This window comes from Lampetra fluviatilis, chromosome 72, assembly GCF_964198595.1.
Source record: "Lampetra fluviatilis chromosome 72, kcLamFluv1.1, whole genome shotgun sequence".
Taxonomy (NCBI): domain Eukaryota; kingdom Metazoa; phylum Chordata; class Hyperoartia; order Petromyzontiformes; family Petromyzontidae; genus Lampetra; species Lampetra fluviatilis.
The window spans coordinates 56,066-73,668 of record NC_136346.1 but is presented as its reverse complement, the minus strand read 5'-3'; the positions used below and the strand labels follow the sequence as shown (position 1 = coordinate 73,668).

The 17,603-nt window shown below is 51.1% G+C and overlaps 1 protein-coding gene across 1 annotated transcript; it reads left to right on the top strand.

The window, feature by feature from the left end:
• The first annotated feature begins 4,377 nt into the window (after nt 1–4,377).
• Nucleotides 4,378–17,089, top strand: LOC144953112 (intestinal mucin-like protein). Its single transcript, XM_078883645.1, has 14 exons — nt 4,378–4,494; nt 5,140–5,387; nt 5,984–6,161; nt 8,238–8,485; nt 9,152–9,335; nt 10,140–10,362; nt 10,714–10,892; nt 11,310–11,382; nt 13,818–13,918; nt 14,225–14,256; nt 14,829–14,994; nt 15,492–15,523; nt 16,001–16,126; nt 16,911–17,089. The coding sequence occupies exons 1-14, from the start codon at nt 4,419–4,421 to the stop codon at nt 17,085–17,087; spliced, it is 2,043 nt and encodes a 680-aa protein (XP_078739771.1). The 5' UTR covers nt 4,378–4,418; the 3' UTR covers nt 17,088–17,089.
• The last annotated feature ends 514 nt before the right edge of the window (nt 17,090–17,603 follow it).

The following is a 17,603-nucleotide window of genomic DNA, read 5'->3' as shown; positions in this document are numbered from 1 at the left end:
ATCGTCAGGAGAAAAGACACCACCTCCATCGTCAGGAGAAAAGACACCACCACCATCATCAGGAGAAAAGACACCACCTCCATCTTCAGGAGAAAAGACACCACCGCCATCGTCAGGAGAAAAGACACCACCGCCATCTTCAGGAGAAAAGACACCACCGCCATCATCAGGAGAAAAGACACCACCGCCATCTTCAGGAGAAAAGACACCACCGCCATCGTCAGGAGAAAAGACACCACCTCCATCTTCAGGAGAAAAGACACCACCGCCATCTTCAGGAGACAAGACACCACCGCCATCTTCAGGAGAAAAGACACCACCGCCATCGTCAGGAGAAAAGACACCACCTCCATCTTCAGGAGAAAAGACACCACCGCCATCGTCAGGAGAAAAGACACCACCTCCATCTTCAGGTGAAGAGACACCACCTCCATCTTCAGGAGAAAAGACACCACCTCCATCATCAGGAGAAAAGACACCACCACCATCATCAGGAGAAAAGACACCACCTCCATCTTCAGGAGAAAAGACACCACCTCCATCGTCAGAAGAAAAGACACCACCTCCATCTTCAGGAGAAAAGACACCACCTCCATCATCAGGAGAAAAGACGCCACCACCATCATCAGGAGAAAAGACACCACCTCCATCATCAGGAGAGAAGACACCACCACCATCATCAGGGGAAGAGACATCTCAGGTGCCACCCACTGAACCAGCACCAGAACCGACACAACCACCATCATCAGAAGAATCATCAGGAGACGAACCCACACCACCACCATCATCAGGAGAAAAGACACCACCTCCATCATCAGGAGAGAAGACACCACCACCATCATCAGGGGAAGAGACATCTCAGGTGCCACCCACTGAACCACCACCAGAACCGACACAACTACCATCATCAGGAGAAAAGACACCACCGCCATCATCAGGAGAAGAACCAACACCACCACCATCATCAGGTGAAAATACACCACCTCCATCGTCAGATAACTATGTATTTAACATAATCAACAATCTTGATTTGAAGCTTTCATGACTGCAGGAATCCATACTCTTTGACTTTACCGAAAGAACCAAAGAGTATAATCAACAATATTAAGAATAATTTACACGATAAAGAACGTTTAACCCAGAGGTCGCGAGGTATTGCACAGAGTTATAAGCAACCAAGTAAATAACTCACGCAATTCTTAAACCTACCCCACCCTCCACATTCCCAAAACATAAAACCAAATCAATGGGGAGATAAGCCCTTGAAGTAAAAAATGATTCTTAAATAAAGATTCGGCACATCGAATTTTCTAGGAAGTGAATTCCACAGCTTGGGATTAACACGGGAAAATATCCCCTGGGGTCACCCATTGAACGGAAGTTTGACCACGCCAGACACAATTTGGCCACCATCAGACAAGGAACAAATTAATGAATTGAGAGGTAAACAACACCTCACGAACGATGATACATGTAATAACAAAATAATAATTAACTTGGCTCATAAGAATGGAACGCCACACACACACACTGACACACACACACTGACACACACTGACACACACGCACCGACACACACGCACCGACACACACACACACACACTGACACACTGACACACCGACACACACACATACCGACACACGCACACCGACCCACACAAACTCGCCCCTCTCACAGAATGCTCCGGCCGCTGGACCCAGTGGCTCGACGTGAGCAGCCCTTCGCCGGGCGACGACGGCGGCGACTTCGAGACGTTCGACAAGATGGCGGCGTCACGTGGGCCGCCGTGCGGGCCCAGCCAGCGCGTGCAGAGCGTCGACTGCCGCTCGACGCGCCTGCCCGGCGAGCCGCTCGCCGCGAACGGGCAGGCAGTGACCTGCGACGCCTCGGTGGGCCTCGTGTGCCGCAACGTGGACCAGAGCGGTCCGCTGGGCCTCTGCTACAACTACGAGATCCGCGTGTGCTGCGCCGAGGTCCCGGCGACCACGGCAGGAGTCGGGACGTCGCTCGGCACGACGGCGGCGCCGCCGGCACCCACGGAGACGGCGGCCGTCACCACGGAGGCCACCACGGAGATCCGCGTCACGAGTGAGAGGGGGGCGACGGCCGTGACGGCCAACGGATGGGGGCGGGGCGGGGGGAGGGCGGTATTTTCGTTGGCGCGTTTGTATGTGGTGTAGTTTGTAGTGCATGGTAGTGTATCGTGTAAGTGTAGTAGTGTATAGTGTAGTCACTGTAGTGTGTAGTGTAGTGTATAGTGTAGTGTATAGTGTGTAGTGTAGTGTATAGTGTAGAAGTGTATAGTGTGTAGTGTAGTGTATAGTGTAGTGTGTAGTAGTGTATAGTGTAGTGTATAGTGTAGTAGTGTAGTGTATAGTGTAGAAGTGTATAGTGTAGTAGTGTGTAGTGTAGTGTATAGTGTAGTAGTGTATAGTGTATGTGTAGTGTATAGTGTAGTAGTGTAGTGTGTAGTGTAGTGTATAGTGTAGAAGTGTATAGTGTAGTAGTGTGTAGTGTAGTGTATAGTGTAGTGTGTAGTAGTGTATAGTGTATGTGTAGTGTATAGTGTAGTGTATAGTGTAGTAGTGTATAGTGTAGTGTATAGTGTAGTAGTGTAGTGTATAGTGTAGAAGTGTATAGTGTAGTAGTAGTGTATAGTGTATGTGTAGTGTATAGTGTAGTAGTGTAGTGTATAGTGTAGTGTATAGTGTAGTGTATAGTGTAGTGTATAGTGTAGTGTGTAGTAGTGTATAGTGTATGTGTAGTGTATAGTGTAGTAGTGTAGTGTATAGTGTGTAGTGTAGTGTATAGTGTAGTGTATAGTGTAGAAGTGTATAGTGTATGTGTAGTGTATAGTGTAGTGTGTAGTGAAGTGTATAGTGTAGTAGTGTATAGTGTATGTGTAGTGAAGTGTATAGTGTAGTAGTGTATAGTGTATGTGTAGTGTATAGTGTAGTAGTGTAGTGTATAGTGTAGTGTATAGTGTGTAGTGTATAGTGTAGTGTGTAGTAGTGTATAGTGTATGTGTAGTGTATAGTGTAGTGTATAGTGTAGTGTATAGTGTGTAGTGTAGAAGTGTATCGTGTATGTGTAGTGTATAGTGTAGTAGTGTAGTGTATAGTGTAGTGTGTAGTGTATAGTGTAGAAGTGTATAGTGTATGTGTAGTGTAGTGTATAGTGTAGTGTATAGTGTATGTGTAGTGTATAGTGTAGTGTGTAGTAGTGTATAGTGTATGTGTAGAAGTGTATAGTGTATGTGTAGTGTATAGTGTAGAAGTGTATAGTGTATGTGTAGTGTATAGTGTAGTGTAGTATCGTGTGTATAATAGTGTGTACTGTATATTGAAGTGTATATTGTGAAGTGTAAAGTAGTGTATAGTGTAGTGTATAGTGTGGTATGTAGTGTATAGTGTAGTACTCACATTGTGCATAACCAACTGCGCTAATCGGAGGTGTGGAGGGAAGGACAACAAACTAAACTCACAAAGCAGTTCTACAGAAATTAGTTTTCAATTTAGTATAGCGCTGTCGTGTATAGTGTTGTGTAGTGTAGATCCAATGTCAATACTATTTTAGTTAAACCGTTGCGTCACTATTAGGCATGATGTTAACTCTCTCGCCCGGTATGCGGGAGGCCGTGGGTTTGATCCCGACCCTGACATCACGCGTTTTGATTATTTGGCTCCTATAAATGTCCACGTGATGACGATCAGCCAATCTTGACTTGAAGCTTTCGTGACTGCGGGAATCCATACTCTTTGGTTCTTTCGGTAAAGTCACGAAGGTAGAAAAATGAAATAAATCACGACGTTTTGGGCGCAACACAAGCATCCCTCATCAGGTGGGAAAGCGTGGTGACGATTATCCACTTCGTTGAGATGCTGTCGTTTGTGATAGCCAGGTCGTTTCTGAAAGAGAGCTATGCAGCTTTAGTGGCCCTTACACCTTGTAAAATAAAGAGAGTTTCAAAGAGTCCCATGCAGAGGTCGCAACCGGGTACCAGATACCCGTGTACCCTACCCGATACCCGGCTACCTGTACCCGGCCGGGTACGGGTAGCCGTTTGCGACCCTGATGCGGCCGGGTACGAGTACAGGTAGACCGTGAGTCACTGGTGAGTAACTGTTTGTCACTCATTTCCCAACGTCTTGTCTCCTCTCACAATTCAAGTTCCTAGAATCAACCCACCCGCGCCTGCAACATGGCTTCATCCCAGAGGTCGCAATCGGGTACCCGATACCCGTACCCTACCCGTACCCTACCCGTACCGGGCCGGGTACGGGTAGGGTATGGGTACGGCCGGGTACGGGTACCCATTTGCAACCCTGGTGCGGCCGGGTACGGGTAAGGAATCAAAACCTGTTTGCGACCTCTGGTCCCATGGTTTAGAACGTGACCTGTTGATGCCTGGTGACTGATGATGCCTCTCCTACCTCTGCTTGTGTTTGCAGCTCCGTGTTTCTGCACTGCCGGCAAGACGGTCACCCCTGCAGGTGCGTGTGCCAGTCTAGTTCTAAATCTAACTCGTACTCTGGAGATGCTCGATTATCCGCACGAATGACGGGAAGGATGGCCGCGTACAATTCCAAAAGCGCGGATGATCCAAAAGCATAACCATTTTCCGCGTATCTCCATGCCAAAGATTGACGATCGACCTTTCAGTGATGAGCGCGCTCAGTGACAATGAGATTTTGCTGGCTCCTGCCCAGCAGACGACTCGGCCCACTGAGTGGTTGGCAGAGCCACAGCCAATCAGCATCAATCAAACTCAGCCACAGCCAATCAGCATCAATCACACTCAGCCCACTGAGTGGGTGACAGCAGAGCCACAGCCAATCAGCATCAATCACACTCAGCCCACTGAGTGGGTGACAGCAGAGCCACAGCCAATCAGCACGATGCAAGAGCAGTAGTAGCACATCGCAGTATTAACCAGGGCTGCCGGCTGGTTTCAGAACCTTCGTAAACCCTCTTGTTTCTCTGTGCCCCCAGGCGAGGTGCTATACAACACCACGCAGTGGGACGGCAAGTGTAGTAGTAGCAGTAGCAGCGGTATCTCTACGCTCGACACGCACATCGCAGTATTAACCAGGGCTGCCGGCTGGTTCCGAACCCTCTTGTTTCTCTGTACCCCCCAGGCGAGGTGCTGTACAACACCACGCAGCGGGACGGCAAGTGCCGCGTGGCCATCTGCAGGCCGGACTGCTCGGGCGTGGAGGCGAGCGTGGTGCCGTGCCCGGCCACCACGGCCTTCGTCACGGCCGTGCGGACCACCGCTAAGCCGCCGCCCACCAGACCTCCGCCCACCAAGGCTCCGCCCACAAAGCCTCCGCCCACAAAGCCTCCACCAATCGGCGACTGCGACGCTCTGGTGCCACCTCGCGCGGTGAGCTCGAACGGGGCCTTCCGGTGTAGAATGGCCGCTCGTAGTTTGTCCGGTGCGCGGCGAGTGTTTGATGTAGTGGGCAGTGTAGTGTATAGTGGTATTTAGTCGTGTCGTGTAGTGTGTCGTGCAATCTATGGTAGTGTATAGTAGTGAATAGTGTAGTGTATAGTGTAATATAGTAGTGTAGTGTATAGTAGTGAATAGTGTAGTGTGTAGTGTAGTATAGTAGTGTAGTGTATAGTAGTGAATAGTGTAGTGTATAGTGTAGTATGTAGTGTAGTGTATAGTGTAGTGTATAGTGTAATATAGTAGTGTAGTGTATAGTAGTGAATAGTGTAGTGTATAGTGTAATATAGTAGTATAGTGTATAGTAGTGAATAGTGTAATGTGTAGTGTATAGTAGTGTATAGTGTAGTATATATTGTAGTATATAGTGTAGTGTATAGTAGTGTATAGTGTAGTGTATAGTGTAGTGTATAGTGTAGTCTACAGTACAGTATATAGTGTAGTGTGTCATATCACGCTGCGGCTCCGTGTCATGTCACGCTAACGCCACTGCTGCTGCGTTCGCGTCGTCCCCCCGCCGCCCCCCGCAGCTCGGAGAGACGTGGAACACGGCCGACTGCATGGTGGCCACGTGCCTGGGCAGCGGCTCCAAGGTCAGCATGGAGAAGAGGCCCTGCACGGAGCTACCGGCGCCCGTGTGCGTCTCCGGGCGCAAGCCCGTGCGCGCCCCGGACGTCGACGGCTGCTGCTTCCACTGGCAGTGCGACTGTGAGTGGCGACGATCGCAGGCGCGGGACTACGGGGGACTCCGCCGCGACTAACGGACCAGCCGACTTACGAAGCTTCGCGGGATACGATACAGCAGTCGTGCTTGATACAGCTATCGTACTTGATACAGCTAAGTGCTTGATACAGCTAAGTGCTTGATACAGCTAAGTGCTTGATACAGCTAAGTGCTTGATACAGCTAAGTGCTTGATACAGCTAAGTGCTTGATACAGCTAAGTGCTTGATACAGCTATAGTACTTGATACAGCTAAGTGCTTGATACAGCTAAGTGCTTGATACAGCTAAGTGCTTGATACAGCTAAGTGCTTGATACAGCTAAGTGCTTGATACAGCTAAGTGCTTGATACAGCTAAGTGCTTGATACAGCTAAGTGCTTTATACAGCTAAGTACTTGATACAGCTAAGTGCTTGATACAGCTAAGTGCTTGATACAGCTAAGTGCTTGATACAGCTAAGTGCTTGATACAGCTAAGTGCTTGATACAGCTAAGTGCTTGATACAGCTAAGTGCTTGATACAGCTAAGTACTTGATACAGCTAAGTGCTTGATACAGCTAAGTACTTGATACAGCTAAGTGCTTGATACAGCTAAGTGCTTGATACAGCTAAGTGCTTGATACAGCTAAGTGCTTGATACGGCTAAGTGCTTGATACAGCTAAGTACTTGATACAGCTAAGTGCTTGATACAGCTAAGTGCATGATACAGCTAAGTACTTGATACAGCTAAGTACTTGATACAGCTAAGTACTTGATACAGCTAAGTGCTTGATACAGCTAAGTGCTTGATACAGCTAAGTGCTTGATACAGCTAAGTACTTGATACAGCTAAGTACTTGATACAGCTAAGTACTTGATACAGCTAATTGCTTGATACAGCTAAGTACTCGATACAGCTAAGTGCTTGATACAGCTAAGTGCTTGATACAGCTAAGTGCTTGATACAGCTAAGTACTTGATACAGCTAAGTACTTGATACAGCTAAGTACTTGATACAGCTAATTGCTTGATACAGCTAAGTACTCGATACAGCTAAGTGCTTGATACAGCTATCGTGCTTGATACAGCAATACAAGCAATCGTCATCAGGTGGGACAACCACAGTAAGAGAAAACTGCTGAAGTAGGCTCAGACAAAACGTCGTGATCTATTATTGATTTTCTACCCACGTGACTTTACCGAAAGAACCAAAGAGTGTGGATCCCTGCAGTCATGAAAGCTTCAAATCAAGATTAAACTTATACCATGAGACATCTCCTTTACCAGTGGCAAAATATAGTAGGTTTTTACCCTTTCAACTGGTACAAAAACTGACACCTTTATACAAGGCATCATGTTTACAATAACCACAACACAAGCAGTCAGTTGAAAGGGTAAAAACCTACTACTATATTTTGCCACTGGTAAAGGAGATGTCTCATAGTGTAAATACTTACCCCGAGCTCTCAATACTCTGATAGTGCACTGTCTTTGAGTTGTCGTCATCTGGTCCAACACCAATGGAGACTAGGCTCTAAGAAAAGTTGTCCCAGGTGTGGACCAATCAACTTCAAGGGCAGTGCATATCATTATCATCATCAGAGTTGTTTCTTTTTGTTTGCATTTTGACTGCTTGTGTTGTGTTACTACCTAGGCCACATTGCCCGAAACGACCACAAATACCAGCTATTAAAGCAAATCCTGGAAGGAAAAATCGAAGGGAAAAAACGACCAGGACGGCCAAAAACGACATGGCTCAGTAACATCAAAACATGGCTACAATTAACAACAGCACAAACTCTACACGCCGTGCTAGACCGGGACCAATATTATCGTGAAGTCGCACACGCCGTTAGGCAGCACTAAAGAAGAAGAAGTTGTGGTTATTGCAAACATGATGCCTTGTATAAAGGTGTCAATTTTTGTACCAGTTGAAAGGGTAAAAACCTACTACTACAAGATTCAACTATATTCACGCCATCTTTGACCCCAAGAAGAAAATCAACACCGACGTGATTACGTCTTAACAGCCCCCCCCCGCCCCCCTAACCCCGACAACCCTCCCACCCCCGCCACGCAGGCCTCTGCACGGGCTACGGAGACCCCCACATGCGCACGTTCGACGGCGCGAAGTTCACGCTGCTGGACCCGTGCAGCTACGTGCTGCTGCAGGAGAAGCAGAAGACCTACGACCTCTCCATCAGCGCCGAATTCTTCGACTGCGACGCTCGTCACCACGTCTCGTGCCCCCGCACGCTCATCATCGCCTACAAGGGCAACGAGCTGCGTGTCGGCCTCGCCTCCGAGGTCGACTTCGCCCTGCGCAAGGTCAGCCACCCCCCCCCCCCCCCCCGGCCTCCCTGCAGAGGTCGCAAACGGGTTTTGATTCCTTACCCGTACCCGTACCCGGCCGCACCAGGGTCGCAAACGGGTACCCGTACCCAACCGGGTACAGGTACCCGTTCCCTACCCGTACCCTACCTGAAATGAGTGACAAACGGTTACTTACCGGTGACTCACGGTCTACCCGTACCCGTACCCGGCCGCACCAGGGTCGCAAACGGGTACCCGTACCCGGCCGGGTACGGGTAGCCGGGTATCGGGTAGGGTACGGGTATCGGGTACCCGGTTGAGACCTCTGCCCCCCTGCCCCACCCCCCCACCCCCCGCCATCGCGACCAATGTAATTGGTGATAGTCTAATGTAGTATTGTAGTGTGTAGAGTATGGTATTGTATATCTTTGTATAGTGTAGTGTATAGTGTAGTGTATAGTGTAGTGTATTGTAGTATATATAGTGTAGTGTATAGTAGTGTGTAGTGTATTGTAGTGTATAGTGTAGTGTATAGTGCAGTGTATCTAGCATCTGAAAGCACGCGGCATGGTGACCGTCTATCCGATGACCCAGATCAAAAGCCACCGCCGCCACCGCTGGGAAGATGACATCGTCGCTTGTTTGTTTTTGACGTTTCCGCACCGTCTCTCGCCCCCTCAGATCCAGCTGAACGGGCAGACGAAGAAGGCTCCGTTCACTGACAAGGGCTTCCAGGTGTCGTCGGTGAAGACGGACGACTTCGTGGTGATCGCTGATATCCGCGTCAAGATCCAGTTCAACGGCCTGGGCTTCCTCATCGACGTGCCCAGGGAGCTGTTCGGAGACAACACGGAGGGACAGTGCGGTACGTGCGGACGGTGACGGTGTAGACGGTGTAGATGGTGATGGTGTAGAAATGTGTCGTAACCCTCCACCACCCGACACGGCCAATCAGTAAAAAGTGTCACGTTGACAAAAGACAAATAGTTCACTGCTTTAGCCCACCGGTGTGTTGAAGCGTGAAACCACAACATTTACAATTTGAGTACGACGTTTCGCTGTTAATTGCATCCAGCATCATCGGGCAATTCGCCAGAATGGTGGAGGGTTACGACACATTTATAAATAACGCGATCTAAACCAAAAAACGTTGATTATGAATAATATTGGTCGCGAAAGCCTACGTGTTAAACTGATGGTGTAGAAGTTGATTGTCCACGTGATGATGATGATGACGACATCAGACCACGTGATTGAGCTGCTATCGTCCGTGATGGGCACGCCGCTTCTGACAATCTGAGCTGCTTCGTAGCAGCTCAGCTGGAGCCTCGCACCTGGCAAGATGGAAACTAAAAACAGTAAATTTTATTTGTGCGTCGATTCGAAGCGATTTGTTTACCTTTCATACATTCTGCACTCCTATCGTGTCTGTGAGTATTGTTTGTTGTTGTTGTGTTTGTTGTTGTTGTTCTGACCGCATGCCCCTACTGGACATCTCTGGAACAACAGAGCAACATATCTCATCGGATGCCTCCAGGGAAGATAAATACAAAATATTCAGATTCTGAGAATGACCGTCGCGGCCGCGCCCTCCTGCTCCTTCACTCCTCCTCAACCTCCTCTTCTCCTCCCCCCCCACTCCTCCACCTGCCCCCCCCCCCCCCCCCAGGGAGGTGCAACAACGACCGCACCGACGACTGCTCCGGGCGGGACGGAGCGTCGCGGCCCGTCGACAACTGCTGCCTGTCCACGGCGCAGGACTGGCTGATCGCTGACGCCGCGAGGCCGCAGTGCGTGAGGCCCCAGCTGCCGCCCGGCGGGGGATGCAAGCCGCCGCCGCCGCCACCAGCGGACTGCGAAGGCGCCAAGATCTGCGACCAGCTGATCCTGGAGTAAGACGCTCGCTCGTTCGCTGGCGACCCTCTCACTGGCTCGCGACCCTCTCCCTCGCTAGCGACCCGCGGGTGGTTCCTCCCACCACCCCCTCTCTCCTCCCCCCTCCTCCCCCTCCCCCACCTCCCTCCTTTACCTCCTCCCCCTCCTCCATCCACTGCCTCTTCCCACCCCCCCCCCCCCCCTTCGGGGTAGGAGTCTATCCACGTGTAGCCGCTACAGCACCCCCCCCCCCCCCACGCCGTAAGTTCACTCGCTCGCTCGCGTCTCCCCGGAGGACGTTGCCATTCGCCCATCTCAATCTCCTCCACCACCTCCTCCACCTCCTCCTCCACCACCTCCTCGGCTAGGAACTTCAAGTCGTGCAAGGATGACGTGGACCTGAGCGTGTACCACGAGGGCTGCAAGTTCGACCACTGCGTCGCGAACCGCACGGAGATCGACTGCTCCAGCGCGCAGACGGCCGCGGCGGAGTGCGGTCGCGTGGGGAAGTGCGTCGACTGGAGGTCGCTGTCCCAAGGACGCTGCCGTGAGTCGTGCCCGGGGGGGGGGACGGGGGGAGGACCGTGTCCCGAAACGTCGGACGTTTGGAACGCAAAGAGACAAAAAAAAACAAAGAAGTGGTTTTACCCTTTCTGGCAGTAATGAAACAGGAGTCGTGTTAAGATGTGAAAACCCAAAACAGAAACCTTTAGCAAGGAATCATGTCGCTGCATTAGCCACAGTTGTTGTGGTGAACATTCAAACTAAAAAACACTCCCCTACGACACAATACACTACACTATACACTACTATACACTACAACACTACACACTAGACTATACACTACACTATACACTACAACACTATACACTATGCTATACACTACACTATACACTACTACACTATACACTACACAACAACAAGCGGCATCTCTAGAGAAATTGTTGTTCAATGTCTTTCGCAGCGTTCGAGTGCCCGGGCCAGCTGGTGTACAAGGCGTGCGCAGCCAAGGTGGAGATCACCTGCGGCGTGGAGACGTGAGCCCTCAACCCCACTCACATCATCACCATCACTCACATCATCACCATCACTCACATCACTCACATCATCACCATCACTCACATCATCACCATCACTACCATCACTCACATCATCACCATCACTCACATCATCACCATCACTCACATCATCACCATCACTACCATCACTCACATCATCACCATCACTACAATCACCATCACTCACATCATCACTACCATCACTCACATCATCACTACCATCACTCACATCATCACCATCACTCACATCATCACCATCACTCACATCATCACCATCACTCACATCATCACCATCACTCACATCACTCACATCATCACCATCACTCACATCACTCACATCATCACCATCACTACCATCACTCACATCATCACCATCACTACCATCACTCACATCATCACCATCACTACCATCACTCACATCATCACCATCACTCACATCATCACTACCATCACTCACATCATCACCATCACTCACATCATCACCATCACTCACATCATCACCATCACTCACATCATCACCATCACTCACATCATCACCATCACTACCATCACTCACATCATCACCATCACTCACATCATCACCATCACTACCATCACTCACATCACTCACATCATCACCATCACTCACATCACTCACATCATCACCATCACTCACATCATCACCATCACTACCATCACTCACATCATCACCATCACTCACATCATCACCATCACTCACATCACTCACATCATCACTACCATCACTCACATCATCACCATCACTACAATCACCATCACTCACATCATCACTACCATCACTCACATCATCACCATCACTCACATCATCACCATCACTCACATCACTCACATCATCACCATCACTCACATCACTCACATCATCACCATCACTACCATCACTCACATCATCACCATCACTACCATCACTCACATCATCACCATCACTACCATCACTCACATCATCACCATCACTCACATCATCACTACCATCACTCACATCATCACCATCACTCACATCATCACTACCATCACTCACATCATCACCATCACTACAATCATCACCATCACTCACATCATCACCATCACTCACATCATCACCATCACTACCATCACTCACATCATCACCATCACTCACATCATCACCATCACTACCATCACTCACATCACTCACATCATCACCATCACTCACATCACTCACATCATCACCATCACTCACATCATCACCATCACTCACATCATCACCATCACTACCATCACTCACATCATCACCATCACTACCATCACTCACATCATCACCTTCACTACCATCATCACCATCACTCACATCATCACTCACATCACCACCATCACTCACATCATCACCATCACTACCATCATCACCATCACTACCATCACTCACATCATCACCATCACTACCATCATCACCATCACTCACATCATCACCATCACTACCATCATCACCATCACTCACATCATCACCATCACTACCATCATCACCATCACTCACATAACTCACATCATCACCATCACTCACATCATCACCATCACTCACATCATCACCATCACTCACATCATCACCATCACTACCATCATCACCATCACTACCATCACTCACATCATCACCATCACTCACATCATCACCATCACTCACATCATCACCATCACTACCATCATCACCATCACTCACATCATCACCATCACTACCATCATCACCATCACTCACATCACCATCACTCACATCACACACATCACTCACATCACTCACATCATCACCATCACTCACATCATCACCATCACTCACATCATCACCATCACTCACATCATCACCATCACTACCATCATCACCATCACTACCATCACTCACATCATCACCATCACTACCATCACACACATCACTCACATCACTCACATCATCACCATCACTCACATCACTCACATCACACACATTACTCAGATCACTACCAACACTACCATCACACACATCACTCACATCATCACCATCACACACATCACTCACATCACTCACATCATCACCATCACTCACATCATCACCATCACTACCATCACACACATCACTCACATCACTACCATCACACAAATCACTCACATCATCACTATCACTCACATCACACACATCACTACCAACACTACCATCACTACCATCACTCACATCACTACCAACACTACCATCACTACCATCAGTCCATCACTCACATCACACACATCACTCCAAAACTCCCATCACTCCAACACTCCCATCACTACCAACACTCCCAGCACTCCAACACTCCCACACATCCCCGCGTGTGCCCACGCATGTTCACACATGTCCCCGCGTGTGTGTCCCCTCCCCCCCCCCCGTGTGTCCACACGTGCCCACACACGTGCCCACACACGCGTGTGTGTGTCCCGTGCAGTGCCGAGGAGGGCAGCGTATGGGTGGGTGAGGGCTGCTTCTGTCCAGAAGGCCAGAAGCTGCAGGAGGCCGGCTCGGACGTGTGCGTGGACGCGTGTCCTGGTAAGGCCACGAGGCTTGTGTGTGGACACGTGTCCTGGTAAGGCCACGAGGCTTGCTTGGACGTGTCCTGGTAAGGCGACGAGGCTTGTGTGTGGACGCGTGTCCTGGTAAGGCCACGAGGCTGTCAGAGTACATGGCGCTTACGATAAAGACTTGATTCCCCGTGAGTGGTATTTATCTATTTGGTGTTTAAACATCTTAACGCACCTCCTGTTTTATTGCCATGAAATGCAAATAGCTTCTTAATCCTCCGGTCTAAACACAGATGCTGACTCACCTCTCTCTCCCCTCTCTCGTGGCTTGCAGACTGCTGGACAAGCGACCACATCCCCAAATACGTGAGTGCCGACTTAGTATTGAGTCTATGGGCAGTGTTGAGTCTATGGGGCAGTGCTGAGTCTATGGTGCAGTGTTGAGTCTATGGGCAGTGTTGAGTCTATGGGCAGTGTTGAGTCTATGGGCAGTGCTGAGTCTATGGGGCAGTGCTGAGTCTATGGTGCAGTGTTGAGTCTATGGGCAGTGTTGAGTCTATGGGCAGTGCTGAGTCTGTGGGCAGTGCTGAGTCTGTGGGCAGTGCTGAGTCTATGGGGCAGTGCTGAGTCTATGGTGCAGTGTTGAGTCTATGGGCAGTGTTGAGTCTATGGGCAGTGCTGAGTCTGTGGGCAGTGCTGAGTCTGTGGGCAGTGCTGAGTCTATGGGGCAGTGCTGAGTCTATGGTGCAGTGTTGAGTCTATGGGCAGTGTTGAGTCTATGGGCAGTGCTGAGTCTATGGTGCAGTGTTGAGTCTATGGGCAGTGTTGAGTCTGTGGGCAGTACTGAGTCTGTGGGCAGTGCTGAGTCTATGGTGCAGTGTTGAGTCTGTGGGCAGTACTGAGTCTGTGGGCGTGTGTGTGTTGCCTCCTCCATGCAGGCTGGTGACACGTGGCTGGAAGGCTGCGACCAGAAGTCCTGCCTGGCTGGTGGACAGGTGGAGTCGTCGGCCGTGCCGTGCCTCCAGCCGACCCCCTCGTGCCCCCCGGGGGTCAACGTCGTCCCGGCCGCTGGTGCCGACGCGTGCTGCCCGGCCCTGCAGTGCGGTGAGGGTCGCGCGCCGGTTTCGTCATCGGCAGCAACGGCAGTGGTCAGGCGGAGACCCGGCACTGCACCATAGGGGGTTGAGGTTGGGGTTGTGGTTTTGGGTTGGGGTTGTGGGGTTGTGGGTTTAGGTTTGGGGTGGGGTTGTGGGGTTGTGGTTGGGGTTGTGGTTTTGGGTTGGGGTTGTGGTTTTGGGTTGGGGTTGTGGGTTTAGGTTTGGGGTGGGGTTGTGGGGTTGTGGTTTTGGGTTGTGGTTAGGGTTGTGGGTTTGGTTTGGTGTTGGGGATTATGTGTTTAAGGTTGGGGTTTGGGGTTGTGGGTTTGGGTTATGGGGTTGGGTTGGGTTGGGGTTTTGGGTTGGAGTTCAGAGTTCGCTAACGAAGGGGAAGGGGAGACCCTCCGTGGTGGTGGGATGGAGGAGTTTGTGCGACGTTCACGCCGCGTCCGTCCGTGACTCTCAAGACGCCGCTGTCGCCTCTCTGCCCCCTTCCCCCAACAGATGCCTGCGTGTACGGCGATAAGTCCTATGAGGTAAGGGTCTGTCTGTCGGTATGGCTGTCTGTCTGTCTAACCCTACAATCACCACCAGCACCACCTCCTCCACCACCTCCACCACCTCCTCCACCACCACCTGCTCCACCACCTCCACCACCTCCTCCACCACTACCTCCACCTCCACCACCACCACCACCACCAGCACCACCTCCTCCACCACCTCCTCCACCACCTCCACCACCCCCTCCACCACTACCTACTCCACCACCACCTCCTCCACCTCCACCACCATCAGCACCACCTCCTCCACCACTACCTCCTCCACCACCTCCTCCTTCTCCACCACCACCACCACCACCTCCACCACTACCTCCTCCACCACTACCTCCTCCATCACCACCACCACCACCTCCTCCACCTCCTCCTCCACCACCTCCTCCTCCACCACCTCCTCCACCACTACCATCACCCACCCCCTAACTCTACCATCACCACCCCTGCCGCCCGCTGTAGGTTGGTAGTAGCTGGAGGCACCCGTCGGACAGCTGCGTGCAGTTCTCGTGTGCGGCGCACCAGGGCAGCGCAGCCCTCGTGGAGACGGTGACCAGCTGCGCCGCCTTCGACCTGTCCAGCTGCAAGGTTCGCCTCCCGGGTCGGCGGCGTCACCCTCCAGAGGGAGGAAGGCCCTGGCCACTCACACAGCTGTGTTCAGTTATGGCAGGGTTCACACCCGTGTAGAGTGAGTCTGAGTTCACACCCGTGTTCAGTTATGGCAGAGTTCACGGCTGTGTAGAGTGAGTCTGAGTTCACAGCTGTGTAGAGTGAGTCTGAGTTCACAGCTGTGTAGAGTGAGTCTGAGTTCACAGCTGTGTAGAGTGAGTCTGGGTTCACACCCGTGTAGAGTGAGTCTGAGTTCACACCCGTGTAGAGTGAGTCTGAGTTCACAGCTGTGTAGAGTTAGTCTGGGTTCACACCCGTGTAGAGTGAGTCTGAGTTCACAGCTGTGTAGAGTGAGTCTCAGTTCACAGCTGTGTAGAGTGAGTCTGAGTTCACAGCTGTGTAGAGTGAGTCTGAGTTCACAGCTGTGTAGAGTGAGTCTCAGTCCACAGCTGTGTAGAGTGAGTCTGAGTTCACAGCTGTGTAGAGTGAGTCTCAGTTCACAGCTGTGTAGAGTGAGTCTGATTTCACAGCTGTGTAGAGTGAGTCTCAGTTCACAGCTGTGTAGAGTTAGTCTGAGTTCACACCCGTGTAGAGTTACAACTTGCAGATATCTCCTAACAGGGGCAAGGGTTTAAGACGCGGCCGCTCACGAACAGCGCCCGCCTCCAAACAGCCGACGGTTTCCCAAACGGTGGTGGTCGGTTGCTTTGGCGGTTCGTGGCGGTGAAACGGTCCGTCCGGCGTCGGTGTGTTGTGCGCGCAGAGCCCCCCCACGTACGACGAGTCGGGCTGCTGCCCCGTGCAGTGCGAGCGCAACGACACCTCGCGGCCCAAGTGTGACTCGTTCACCACCAGCGAGAGCATCTCCGTGGGCTCCTGCGTCAGCGAGCCCGTCGAGCTGGGACACTGCAGCGGCAACTGCCCCTCCTCGACACGGTGAGTGGCCCGCGCGGTGGGACCTGCCCTCTCCGTGGCACGGTAGTGTCCAAGTTGAGACCTGCCCACTCCTCGACACGGTAGTGTCCAAGTTGAGACCTGCTCACTCCTCGACACGGTAGTGTCCAAGTTGAGACCTGCTCACTCCTCGACACGGTAGTGTCCAAGTTGAGACCTGTCCACTCCGTGACATGGTAGTGTCCAAGTTGACACCTGCCCACTCCTCAACACGGTAATGTCCAAGTTGACACCTGCCCACTCCTCAACACGGTAATGTCCAAGTTGACACCTGCCCACTCCTCGACACGGTAGTGTCCAAGTTGAGACCTGCCCACTCCTCGACACGGTAGTGTCCAAGTTGAGACCTGCTCACTCTTCGACACGGTAGTGTCCAAGTTGAGACCTGTCCACTCCGTGACACGGTAGTGTCCAAGTTGAGACCTGTCCACTCCGTGACACGGTAGTGTCCAAGTTGAGACCTGCTCACTCCGTGGCACGGTAGTGTCCAAGTTGACACCTG